This window comes from Phycodurus eques, chromosome 8 (assembly GCF_024500275.1).
Source record: "Phycodurus eques isolate BA_2022a chromosome 8, UOR_Pequ_1.1, whole genome shotgun sequence".
Classification (NCBI taxonomy): Eukaryota; Metazoa; Chordata; class Actinopteri; order Syngnathiformes; family Syngnathidae; genus Phycodurus; species Phycodurus eques.
Window position 1 is genome coordinate 26986415 of NC_084532.1, and position 14324 is coordinate 27000738.

General features: G+C 41.5%; 1 protein-coding gene across 1 annotated transcript; it reads right to left on the reverse strand.

The window, feature by feature from the left end:
* Positions 1–64: 64 nt before the first annotated feature.
* Positions 65–12456, reverse strand: il23r (interleukin 23 receptor). Its single transcript, XM_061683120.1, is given in 18 exon segments — positions 65–1052; positions 1055–1205; positions 1207–1329; positions 1777–1867; positions 1978–2062; positions 2129–2269; positions 2885–3040; positions 4120–4218; positions 4308–4508; positions 6780–6984; positions 7810–7892; positions 8497–8653; positions 8747–8889; positions 10167–10324; positions 10423–10546; positions 11017–11192; positions 12073–12205; positions 12288–12456. Coding segments are annotated over 18 exon segments (2475 nt in total). The 5' UTR covers positions 12328–12456; the 3' UTR covers positions 65–843.
* Positions 12457–14324: the final 1868 nt, after the last annotated feature.

Below are 14324 nucleotides of genomic sequence, written 5' to 3' on the forward strand. Positions count from 1 at the left end.
TTGCAAAAAAAAAAAAAAAAAAAAAAGAAAAAGTGTCAATTTTGAAATTGAGGAAACAGACAACTGAATTGTGGTGTGTTTTTACTCGCTCACATCACATGCAAAATAAAGATGCTACGCTAACCCTCCCTGCTGCTTGTACACATGATCTAATTGCTATGCTAGTTGTTTTTGCTCGTGTGCTTTAAGGCAGTCCCATAATCATTGGGCATTTTGTTATGCTGCTGGAGGTTTAAATCACGGTACAAAATGGAGTCTGTCCTCGTAAAAATCTATTACAATACTGCAGAAAAAAATTATAAAATAATTCAAAGTATTTAGTGCTTACAAGAATTGAGTAGGATTTTATACAAGAATAAAAATACAGCCTTACAGGCTTGAACGTTAAACGTTAGCAGGTACCCTTATTAAATACAGATTGAGCTGGTAAAAAACCGCCAGCGACTTGAACGTGTCCGCCGACCTCATTGATCTATATTCCCTCAAATGATCATTTGTTTCCAACCCCCCGATTCCCATAGCCGCTTGCTAGCCAGTTCGTGGGATGTTTAGACTGACTTTCAGTCGCCAAATTGTCACATGCGCCGGGCCAATGTCGAAGAGCACACCTTCATTGCGTCGGTACGCCCGTCTTGGAGCAGACCGGTCTGCCAAATTGGCAAACACACCAGCGAGCCTTGCGCTTGCACGAAAATCAATATACGCCACCATTTGCACGCCCGCGCACATTGCACAGTCGACAAAATGAGAGCCCATTGGCTTCTCTTGTGGGGGTTGTGCTTACCTCTTGTAAGGTTTCCTATTAAATTTGCAAACAGGATGAATGAACATCATTTGTGTTGGTTATTCTGCTTCCTGTCCGCTGCTGGGATTGCAGATTTGTGGGATGTAGGCCCTAGTCAGCGAGACCTCCACCACAGTTTGACCTTTTTGTAAATCCACCGCGGGGGGGTGGTCTTCGGGGTCCCCCCAGTTGCTTCTGTCCGGGTCTAATTCCGGGGTGTTGAGCCAGGTGGATGAGTCCAATTCCACGCTGGACAGCAATTTGCGGGTGGTCCAAACCTGTTCTCCTCCGTCAGGTCTGTCTGGTCCTGGTCCGGCTGGTCCTGGTCCGGCTGTTCTACTCGCGGTACCGCAGTCAGCTGAGGTTTGTAGCCGTGGTCCGGTGTCTCCGTGACAACAGCCACCAGGAAAACGGGCCTCGGCCTTGGTAGGATGCTGCATGGAGGGGACGGGTGGTTGCGAGTCTTCTCCGGAGACAAAACTGATGGGGGACAGTGGCGGGTCGCTGTCAGTGTCCGGGAAGGACGGCTCGCTCCAGGCGTCCAGCTGAAGATGGAGATAATTATGATTATTGTGATAATTCATTCACCCATTTAGTATTTATTTATCGTGCATAAATTCAACAGACAATTCATTAGGGGCACCTGCACAATGGATATGAAATTATTCTCTTCTATTTTTTTATTACCATTAAAATATGCATTATAACAATATTGTACAACGATACATAAATAATAATGAATTAAACCATGTTAAATCAACCGTTTACTAAAATGATAATCAAGCTCAGTCAATGAATTTCGTAATCTCTGCATTACTTCACGACGTTAATATATGATACATTAAATCTTAGGTATAATGCATCATCATCACCATTATTATTGATTATATGTAAAAGAATACAACGTTTCAGCATGCGACATGATCTGCTAGCAATGTCTTGTCTTGGACGTTGCTGGTGTACCTAATGATGTGTCTTGTGAGGGCGAGTACCTTCAGAAGTTTGATGGCTTGGCTATTTCCTGGTTTCGGGAGCTTCTTCACCCACCAGTCAGGACCCCACGACGCACATTTCTGTTTGATCCTTATCATCACGTACAGAAACACATGCACATTGGTGCTGCTGTTTTGGTTAGCAACGGCCTTCAAATGGGCACGTCTACTGTAATAAGTCAAACATTTTTTTCCCCGTACCTTCTCTTTATACAGCTCCAGCAAGCCACCAGGACCGTAAAGGCCACCACGGCAATCACGGGGAGCACCAGCACGACCAGTCCAGCTACATCAATTACATTCTCTGATTATAATTTATCTACCATTGTATGTATTATGTATTATTACACACCTGCAGGCTCCTTGGGCTGAGAGGAGATCAGGTTCCCGCGCCGGCCCTCTCCGGCGGAGGTGGAGGCAGACATCTGGATGGCCACGGCGCCCTCGGGAAACTCCAGCCACGCCTGCCTGCGACCCCACGCGCCGACCACCGCTAAAGGCAATTACATCGTCAGCAGTCTCGCACTAGCTAACGGAGCTGCCCACCTAATGAGAGCGCTTTACTTCTTTTTACACTTGTATGACAGTTAAGAATGCTAAAGTATAATAATAATGCCTTATTTAAGGAATGGAAGAAGGAAGGACGCAAAGAAGGAAAGGAGGGAGAAATTAAATGAGAATGGAAAGCAAGAAGGGAGGAAAGAGGGGAGGTAGGCGTGAAAGGGAGGAAAAGAGGAATGAAAGACTGAAGGGGGGAGGAAGAAAGGAAGGAGTGAAAAAACAAAGCAAGGAATGAAAGGAAGCAAGGAAGAGAGGGAGGAAGTGTATACGTAGACTTTTGTATAAAAGCTTGTGTGTGAAGAACGTCAAAATGCCAGATAAGTTTTCATTTTTAACATAACAGTTACAATACAACTGTTAAGAATGACTAAATTTTATATAAAATGTAAAACGGGGAGTGGGTGAAAATCTGGGTGAAAACGTGACTGTGAAGTCGTTTACACGTGTAGTACTCAAACTGTCCACAAGAGGTCACTATCGTTTGTGTTCCCTGTCCCTCGAGCAGTATTTCTTAGGCGCTTTTTGTAATTTTCTAGCGTTTGTTCACTTGGCATTTCTTGGCTGTGCACGTGGAGGGTCCTCAGATAGATGGTGTAGTTGGTGATGAAGCCCCTCTGCTGCTCCACCGCGGGGTCCTCCCACTGGACCAGGAGGCGCGTGGCCCTGTGGACCAGCACCGACACGCTTGGACCGGCGGCTGGTTCTGAAACAGCAACGTGTGATGTCACAACCCTTATGAAAGTCACAAACAGTGTATCTGGAAAGTATTCACAGCGCTTCACTTTTTCCAGATTCTGATATGTTACAGCCTTAACCAAAATGGATTAAATTCACTTTTTCCTCAAAATTCAACACAACACCCCATAATGACATGATTATTATTATTTTTTTGCACATTTATTAAAATTGAAACTCCATTTTTAGAATTAAAACTCACATTTTCCATTTTTAATAGATGTCACAGTCAAAATGGATTAAAGAACATTTCCCCTCAAAATTCTACATTTACATCCATCGACAACTATTTTTTTAATAAATAATAATAGCAACATAACGTTTTTATCATGTTGTTATCATGTGAAAATATTAATTTAATCCATTCTGGTATAAAACTATGCAACATAACTGATTATGGAAAAAAAATCAAGTGCTGTGAATACTTTCTTGGATGCAGTCTATTCCTAACAATGACATTTTTCCCCACATTTATTTTTCATACTTTTGTGAAAATGAGGTACAGTATATTTGTACGTTTTGTTACTATTGGTTGTTACGTGGACAGTACAGTAGTTACCCACTCATATTTATTTTTGCATTTTTACACATCTTTCTCATGATGGGACGTTGTGTGTAAGATTTAGTGGAAAAAAATAATTGCATCCATTTTAGAAGGCTAAGTAGCATAAGATGTGGAAAACAGAAGTGTTTGACCTTTTCTTTATATACTGTTTATATAAATATATATATATATATATATATATATATATATATATAATTTTACAAAAAAATATTAAATTATAAAAAAAATGTAATAACAACCTATTTTTAAAAAAAATTATAATTTAATTAAAAAAAAAAATTATTATAATTTAATAATTTTTTTAAATGGGTTGTTGTAGGTAGAATTGAAAAAAAAAACTTTTGGAAAAGGGATGTAACTGTGGGAAATGTGGAAAAAAGTGAATCACTGTGAAATGGTGCATCTGAAAAGTATTCACAGTGCATCACTGTATTATTTTAATTTTAAATAAATGATAAAAAATGTGTGATGGCGTGTATTACTCAGCTGTCCAGAGTAGGCCAAGATGGAAGATAGCATGCTGACTCCTCTTCCGCTCACGGAGTACACAGAGATGTTGTACCTCACTCCCACTGACAAGCCTTAAAACAGGAAAAGTGGGTGTAATACCCTAGCTTTCCACTGGGTGTCAGTGCCGTGTTGAAAAAGAGCCTGTTTGTGTTTTCTTTACCTGTGATGCTTGCGTTGTTTTGATCTACGGGCACTTTTATCCAGCCGAGCTCGCGTTTCCCCACAGGTACACTGATCCAATCCAGCACGTAGTGCAACTCTTCACTTCCTGGTGCTCGAGGTTTGGTCCACTCCCAGGAGACCAGCAAAGCGCTGCCGTTAGCTGCAGGAACAGCTAGCCGGACAGCAGGCCCGGGGTCACCTGAACAACAACACGCTACATTAGCCTTTTTGCTACGACATATTTAACCTCATGAAGGCTTACTAAATGGTTTATTAAGATGTAATAAAGGGATATAAGTCGTAAGATAAGGTGAAAGTGTCGCAGCAGCTTAAAAAACAAACAAACAGATGACATAAGTTCCTTTTAAATTTGCTTGACTGTTAAGAATTATGAGTTAAGATCGTCAAACATATATCAGACAAAGATATCCAAAGTACACATAAAATTTTTGTATTAAAGTACAAAATAGAAGTAGCTCTCAGAGGGGCATTTTCTGGACATTAGTATGACAAAAAAAATGTTTTTGTTTTTAAATGCAATTACAACTACAAGCGACCATCCCCCCCAACCGGAGAACACAAGAGGACTAGCTGACGACTTGAACACCTTCTACTGCAGATATGAAACGCACATTAAATTATTTGAAAACAGCCACAGTCTCTTGGCAAATTAGGCAGACACAGTTGTTTCATATGTCAGTGAAAGAATCCACTCCTCCTGGACACGGCGGCCCTCGTTGTCAACTTTCCTCTTTTTAGTTTCAGTTGCCATTTTAGAAATGGGCTAAAAACATACCACAGGGGTAAAAGTTCACACAGGGGTCACGCGACGAGAGTGCAGCCACAGGTCTACTGCCACCCTCTGGTGAAATATAAAATGCCTTTTTTTTTTTTTGTATGTGTGTATTGTTTACTGTGCTGGCGGGCCACATATCATTGATTTTATGACATGATGCTTCGGGCCGGAGAAAATCTGGACACGGGCCGGATTTGGCCCGCGGGCCGGACTTTGGGCATGCCTGGCGTAGACCATCCACCAAACAGGATGTGAGATGCGTCTTCAAACTACAAAAGATCAATAAAGCGGCAGGCCCAAACCTTGTGGCCCCATCCTGCCACAAAGTCTGCGCAGACCAACTCGCTCCAGTCTTCAGACAGATCTTCAAAAGGTATCTGGAACTGTAAGAAGTACCATCCTGTTTCAAACGCTCCACCATCATCCCAGTCCCTAAGAAACCTACAATCTCAGGTCTGAATGACTACAGGCTTGTCGCCCTGACATCTGCGGTCATGAAATCCTTTGAACGCATCGTGCTGCACCACCTCAAGAGCCGTCGCAGGACCCCTGCTGGACCCCCTGCAGTTTGCCTACCGTGCAAACAAGTCTGCGGATGACGCAGTCAACATAGGACTGCACTTCATCCTAGAACACCTCGACGGCGTGGGCACCTACGCTAGGATCCTGTTCGTGGACTTCAGTTCTGTGTTCAACACCATCATCCCCGAACTCCTTTTCTCCAAGCTTCTCCAACTCAGCATCTCGCCTGCCATCTGCCAGTGGAGTTACAGCTTCCTGACGGGCAGGACACAGCAGGTGAAGTCGGGGGACACCACCAGCACCACCAGCTACGGGGACCCCCAAGGATGTGTCCTCTCACCGCTGCTCTTCTCCCTCTACACGAACGACTGCACCTCAACACACCGGACTGTCAAATTCCTGAAGTTTGCAGACCACACCAGTCATCGGCCTCATCAAAGACGTGACAAGTCTGCGTATCGACAGGAAGCGTAGTGGCTGGAGCTGTGGTGCGGCCGACACAACCTGGACCTGAACACGCTCAAGACTGTAGAGATGATCCTGGACTTCAGGAAGCATCCTTCGCAACAGCTGCCCCTCACGCAGTCCAACTGCCCCGTGTCAACCGTTGAGATCTTCAAGTTCCTGGGAATTACAGTCTCTCAGAACCTGAAGTGGGAGACCAACATCAACTCCATCCTCAAAAACGCCCTGCAGAGGATGAGCCTCCTGCGGCTTCTGAGGAAGCATGGCCTGTCACAGGAGCTGTTGCGGCAGTTCTGCACAGGAGTCATCGAATCCGTCCTGGCCCTGGTGGCCAAGACGCAGAAACCAGAAGGAGCGGTGCAATGCCCACTGAATTATCATGATGCTCAATCTTTCTTTGTATTCTACTTATTTATACTATTAGTCTATGCTTTTATAAAGTACATGTTTTACAAAGTACAGAGTGTTATTTTTCTTCTTAAAAATATTTGTTAGTTAAAAAATGTTGGTGTTTATTTGGTGAACTGAAACAGATTAATGGCATTGTCATTCATTTCAAATGGGAAAACGAGTGTTTTGAGTTGCAGGTGTGATCATGGAACGAATTAAACTCGTAAGTCATGGCACCACATTATGAAATAATAAGACTGAACCGTATATATAGTCTGGAGTTTGTTGTGTGAGTACCTGAGAGTGCGAGGGGCACACAGGCTTGCGGCGACATTCCGTACGAGGTGACCACGCTGACGCAAAGCGGCGGAAGATCGGCCGGCACCAGAAGGGAAAACTGGCTCAGGGACGCAGCGCACGTCACTTCCCATGCTGTCGGTCCCCGGCCCAGGACCAACTTGTAGCCCTCCGCCTGGCCGCTGTACGACTCTGGATGAGGAGCCTGTAGATTGTGACGTAACAATTTAGCTCATTTGCATAATGCCGGCCCAACACAGAGTCGCTCAGGTCAACTATGCTGGGAAGAGATCCGGCATTTTCAAGCGACGACAGAAGCACAATTGCGTTAAAGCCAAACGGTAAACAGAGCTGCAGTGTTCATAGAGATTAGGATTAGCAAACAGTCAGTTTTAGCACTGATTAGCATTAGCTACCAGTGTTACCTTCTGACACATGTTCAAATGTTTGAATGAGTTGTCAACGTGGGTCAGGGGAGGTAATTTGTTTTTTGGGATGCGTCTGCTGCATCCTCCAAATGCATGGATGCGCTACACTAATTGACAAAGTGTAATTTAGCGACTTGGTGATGAAGTGCTGCCTCCACGAGTGAAAATGCAATCTAATCTGAAGGGCTAATAACTGCCCCCACACCGTGTTATCCTTGCCATGACTTGGAAAGCTAGCCTGAGGGGAGATCCGCCATTTTCAAGTGAAGACACTAAAGCCCTATCACGCCAAAGCCAAAAGGTAAGCAGAGCTGCAGTGTTAGCACAAATGTGTTGAAAATTAGAACATACTACATGGTTTTTGAAAGCCCTACTCTGCGTTTGCATGAAACAGGACTGCCCCGCCAAAGTGATTTGCACCATAGTGTGACAAGTGGATTTCAAATGCACTATAACTCCTTAGGCTTTGTTTTATTTTGACTCGAGAATGTCAAGACAGCTTTAATTGAAACACGCACGTAATAGTTTTACTTGGGAAAAAAATTACATGATACATTGTCTTCTTTAACATGTAAACCCTCTTTAGCAGAAAACCATGTTACCTTCCACAAAACAGTGACATTCTGAGGTGAGCTGGTCTTGTGATTGCTCAATATCCGCCACACATGCAGGGGCTGAGACGGTCCTAAAGATAAACGCACAGTAAACACATTAGTAACATAAAACCAATAGTTTTATACTCCACAGTGTCCACTTTGCCGCAGTGGCCCATTTTGTCGCTGCCTGAAAAAAATGTGTTTCAGTGCATTTAAAATTAGTTCCATTTTATCCCTATTTAATTTCATGAATATTGTGGTGAATGAGGAGTTATTTTTTGATTAGCAGGAGGTCAGGTGAGATGTTGGGTTCTCAGGAAAGGGAGCGATTCAAAGCAATGAAAGCGTATATGAAATGAGGCCAAAGGGGAGGACGTAGATGATGAAGAGCAGGGGCCCCAGGATGGAGCCCTGGGGCATAGCTGTAGTGACTGAGAAGGGGTCAGATGAGAGGGACTTAAACTGGATGAACTGATTGCAGTTTTTTTTAGGCATGAATGGAACCAGTCTGGGGCATTGTGGGCAATAAACTGTATGCACATGCAATTTTGTTATATTTAAGTTATATCTAAGATGTTTCCTGTATTTTTATTTTGTACTTTAGTGTAGTACTATATTCTACTAAAAGAAAACAAAGAACAATAAAACATGAAAATGCCTCACAAAAAAAAATCCAACAATTTGTTAGTTTACCTTTTCCAGGACTTCTCCTCATCACCGCTGGACTCCATTTGCTGCATTTTCTGACTCCCGTCGTACACATCCTGATCTGGAGGTGGTAGTCTACCAGGGGCTCCAGGCCGTCCACTCGTACCTCATCTTGGCCGAGCCGTGTCGCCTCTCTTGCATCCTAAGCGACAAGAGGTGGGAGGAGGGGGTCACCGCAGGAAGCACACCCTGCCTCGAGGAGGTAACCAGGCTTTTTTTTTTTTTTTTTTTTCACCCAGGAGGAGGAGTTGTCTGGCTGGAGTCTGACGGTAGCGGTGAGTTGTGACGAGTCGTCGGGGGTCTCCCACCGCAACACGGCCGCTAGCGTGGAAGACTTCCCGAAGTCGACATGAGTGATGCGAGGGGTTTCGGGTATGACTGCAGGAGTGGGCAGACCCCTTTTTTAATGCTCACCTTGGCTTATTAATTATTCATTAAGACTGCTCTTCAATTATAGTTCGTCCTATTAGTCCTTTTTTATTACTGCTTATTCTTTTAGCAAAAATGTATTTTGTCAATACCATTCTTTACTTCAGTCACAAGTGTGGATTTCCATGGGACTGTGTGCCTTGCTTGGCAAAATTCTGTTTTGAGCTATAATCTTAGCCTAATAGCATAGTTGAATGTTTTCTGAAAAAAAAAAAAAAAAAAAAAAAAAAAAAAAAAAATTCAACAAATAGCAATTCACTTTGCCGATTATTACCATGATCTCTGGATGATTGAGAATCTACACAGACATGAAGAAAAAATATATTTTTAACAAGAACATTGGTATTTTTATTTATTCATACTGTAATACTGTGTAAAAACAAACACATGGGCAATTATGCTATTGGACTAACGATATAAAGAAAGCATTTTTTTCAGTTTTTCATGTAATATTTAATTTGATTTGTATTTGTTTATTGCATTAATGTGGTCCTTTTGGTTTTTGCCCATTTTAGTTTGATTTACAATTGTATAACATTTATAATTTCAGTAATATTCATATTTATTTCTATTAAAGTATTTGTATTATTTTGTGTAGATGCAGAATTTTTAATGTAGCGCTATTTGTATGGCTATTGTTTTATTTTGCATATCTTTTATCAATATGACTTGTATTACACCTTATTTTTATTCCTATTGTATTACTTTTTATAAAGGCAGAATTCTTAATTTAGCTTTATTTTTATTGTTTCTTTGATTACTTGTATTATTTTATTTTATTTCCATGTCTATTATTGTATTATTTGTTATACTTTTCTTGGAAGTTTTAATGTAGCTCTATTTTGATTTGTTTTAATTACACATTTCTTTTACAGTGCTTAATTCACTTTTACTACTTAGATTTGATATTTTTGCTCCAACTTCTGGCTTTCTTTATGCTTTTTTTTTTTTTTTTTTTTTTTTTTTTTTTACATTTTACCTTAATTTTTTGACTTTTGTTATTTGTATTACCTCACAAAGGTAGGAATAGCAAATATAATAATGAACACTTGTATAATTGCATTAATAATTGTTACTTTATTCCCTAATTCTTTCTTGGCTTCCATTTGTATTAGCTTTTTTAAATTTAGTTATGACTGAAGTTCTGACTTTTTTAATTTTATTTTTGCAAAGGCTGAATAAAAAAAATAAAGCAGCGCATTTCTTGCTTGGCGAGAGAAGCTCACGTATGTCTTTGTGCTCCAGCGAAAAGGGATCCGACTGCGAGCGTCCAAATCGGTTGTGAGCGCTGACCACCAGCTGGTACCGCTCGTTCACATCCAGCATGGCTCCACGTAAGACCAGCTTGTCCCCCTCCGAGGTCCAGTACAAAGTGCTGTTCCCACTGAAGTTGACACACACACACACACACACACACACACGTGTTTAAAAGTTAGATTTCACGAGTCAACCCAATCTGTCGTTGAATGATTGACAGCTGACCTGCTGAGTGACACGTTGTAGGAAGTGGGCACGTGGGTGTCGCGCCCAAGCCGCCACCAGCACTCCACCCAGTGGGCGCGCAAGGTGGTCGCGCAGGTGATGTTCTCCGGCTTATCCGGGGGACCTTTGGAGATGGAAAACGCTTGTCGTGAGCCATTATGCGGATTTATTATTATTATTATTATTATTTGAATATTGTCAGTCTCCACGTGTTGCTCCACCGTTTGTGTTTAAATATCTGTTGCGTCAAGGGTTATAACACCATGACTATATATTATGATTGTTAATATTTTCTTGTTTTTAATGCTTTTATGAATTGTTTTATTCTACCATACTATCTGTTCCTATGTCAAAAATGCCCTTTCCCTGCCCTGTGGTTAACACGATACTTTTGCTCTTTGTCATCATTTGTACCCTTCTGCACTTGTCTTTAGCCATTGACACACACAGTATGTTAGTATCTGCTGCTAGGTTAAAAAAACCCCAACAGTTCCTGCTCTGTGGTTATCGTGACACTTTTTCCTCTTGGCCGTCACTGGTATCCTTGCGCACTTGCCGTTAGGACCTACGCGTTTAGCAATTCACGCTACATACGGCCCCCCTCCAGGTCCAGCCCTCCGACGATGTAAGTCAGTCCGTCCTTGCGCAGCTTGCAGAGCAGGATGGAGCTGGCCCGCTGGACGTTGGTCAGCCTGAACACGGCCGGGCTGCACTCGTCCCTCTTCCACAGAGCCACGGACTCATTGTCCAACAGCAAAGATACCTTGGAACTGCAAGTCAAATACAAAATGGCGGCATCGTTTTTAATTTTACTCCTACTTTCTTTTTTTTTTTTTTTTTTACTTTTAGTATTATTTTGTTTTATAAATTCCTTTAGTTTCATTTTGTATTACTTTTACTATTGTTACTTGTTACCTAAGTAACATTTTTATTTGTTCTATTTATTATTATTATTATTATTATTATTATTATTATATTTCTGTTTCAGAATTTGACTTTTATTTTTATTTCATTACATTTATTTCTTAATTGTATTACTTTTATTATTTTTATGACTTATTTTTTATTCATCCTCATTTGTCTTTTATTCTACGCCGTTAGGATTTGTATCATCAACTTTAAATGTAACACTAACTGTTCTTGTTGTTTTGCTCTTTGTTGTTGTTTTACAATTTGTTCAAATACTTACACTTTGTATTTGTTTTTTTTTTTTGCTTATTTACTTTTTATTACTTTCAGTATTTATAGTAGGATGTTACTTTAATGCTATTTTTATTACATTTTATATTTTTCAGATTGTTTTTTCACTGCAGCTCTATTGGTACTACAATTGTTTTAATTACTTTTTTTTTTTATTGCAACTACTATTACTGAATGACTTTTTAAAAAGTTTTCGCTTTGTATTGATCTTACATTTATTACTCATTTTATTGATTTATTTTACTGTGGAGGAAATTATCTTGCATACATAACTTCATGTAAGGACATTTGTTTTGAAAGAAGAACAACTTGGAAGTCAACTGGCATTTAATTATTCTATTGTTAAATGACAGTCAAATCAATAAAAGAAAAAGGTTATTTTGGACTTTTCAGTTCTTGTACGAGATCTGACGTGCAGGTGTGCCTAATGTTTTGTCTCACGGTTCTTACCGCCATTCACAGGCCGTGATGTGGCAGTACACCACGAGGTCTGAGCCCAGCAAAAAGGGCGAGGGCGGTTCCATGCTCAGGTGGCCCTGGCTGCTGTCAAACACCTGGCAGCTCCCGAAGAGCACGCCACTTACTGCAGAAAAGGAGAAAAGGACAGACGGTGATGCCTTTTTACACCGTACGAGAGTGAGGGAAAACAGCAAAGAAATACTTACTGTTGAGGAGAAGAGTGATGAAGCAACCCCAAAGGGTCATCGCAGCTCAGCACTAAAGTGTCACAAACCAGTGGAACATGTTCAACTTCCTGCCGTGAAGAGATTGCTTTTTACTTTTTTTTTTTTTTTAAGCATCCATCTGATAAGAAGAAGCAAACAGCAGCAGATAAATGTGATAACATGGCGCTCAGTGCTTTTGCTTGTGTTACAGGTGGGAGACTGACTCATAAGCAAGAAATGAGGCCAGTGACCCACTTTGGTGGTATGGAGGGGTTAGTCACAAGAGTCTTCAAGTCTACTGGTGCCCTACTTCCCTCACCGCAAGATGACATTTGCATGCAACTGTTTCCAGTTTGAACACGCAAGCCGTCGTTCGGACGATTCTTTGCTTTGACTTGCGAGCGCAAACTGGAGATACGACCGCTAAATGGCGGCGGAGAACTTGTTTTATCTCGCATCACGATAAGCAGTAGTGAACAAGCAACGGATATTTCAACACAAAAGATGCTTAAACGGTCTTACATATATATATATATATATATATAAAAAACCACAGAACGCTTTTCCACTTGGACCGAGTCATTGAGAGTTCCATTTTGAATCTCCACTTTATCTTTGGCCTTAACCTCATACCACAGAACATTGACTTACGTTGCCCCAAAAGGAACCTGCCAGCCAAATGAATTCATTCATATGGTTCAGAATCATAGCGAAGTTGTAGTCGCTGCACTTGAACAGTCTTCCCATCACCAGCTGGCAGATGATGTTGGACGCAGCGTTGGAGAAGATCGTGAGCTTCATCACCATTCTCCTTCTCAATCTCCTCTCGCAAGTGTCGGATGCTTTGCTCCAGGAGATTCTTTCCCATGCCAAAGTTGCGCAAAGTAAACAAGGTGAAACGTCGATGCCTCTTCCACAATTCAACGTCGCTCGAGAACAGACCCGCTGCAACAAGCGTTTCGAATACGTGTGAGTTCAGCAACCGGGAACATCTTATTACTGCACGAGCAGGCGACTGAACTAGATGGTTGTAGAACGGCTGTGTGGGGGAACTGAAGGTCCCCCGCATTAATCATATTCACTTCTTGGCTCCTGTCATAATTTCTTTTCTGATTTATAGTATTTGATGACATTTGTGTCTTTACCGGAATGAATCTGCTCACTTAGTAGCGACAACACCTGGAACTCAAACCTGATTGGCGATCATAAGAAAATGGCCAGAGGACCCTCCAAACATTGTCACCGGCTAGTTTGCTGTTAGATGTTTTTACGTACAGTGTTTGTTGACCCGAGTAGAGAATTCCCAGATCAGTAGATCAGCATCGAGGATGACTGAATCACACGATTGAGTCATAGAGGCGAAAACATTTCTCTCATGGGGCGCAGTTTTTGTTCAAATCAAAGGTCCATTCTGCACAATGTTGTCGTCTGAGTCCTGCGGTCAAGAGTTCCAAAAGCTGACAAGGATTAGTCTTCGACATTTGGGCGATGCGGTGGCAAGTCAAATGCCGAGGGTTCGACTCCCTGACTCAGATCTTTGCAAACTACATGCTGCCAGTGACAACAAGTAAGTTTCAGTCCTAAATTAACTTTATTAAACATAATAGTGTTCATCTTGGCCTGGATGCTTTTAATTTGTGGTCAGAGGCCATTGTTTCTGCTATTTAATGGTTTATCCACAGCTCTTCTGGGCTTTCACTTCAGTTTTGATTTTTGTGTATTGATTAGTTACGACTGCGTATATACATGAATAATTGTACAGTATATTGTGTCTGTTACCAAGGGGAATAACCTTGTTTGCTTGATTGTTGTTTTTTTTTTTTTTTTTTTTTTTTTTTAATTTACTTACTTGCGTTTGGTGGGAACACTTCAGCATACGAAACGGCGTCAAGGTTCTTGCCATGTGTCACAAGGGCCTCCTTTACCATCTTGGATCCGCTCACAAATACGCACTTTCGTCCGTACATGTAAACACTTAACACATTGCCGTAGGTCTCTGCCAGCTGGAAACAATAGAGTAGAGGAATAAATTAATAA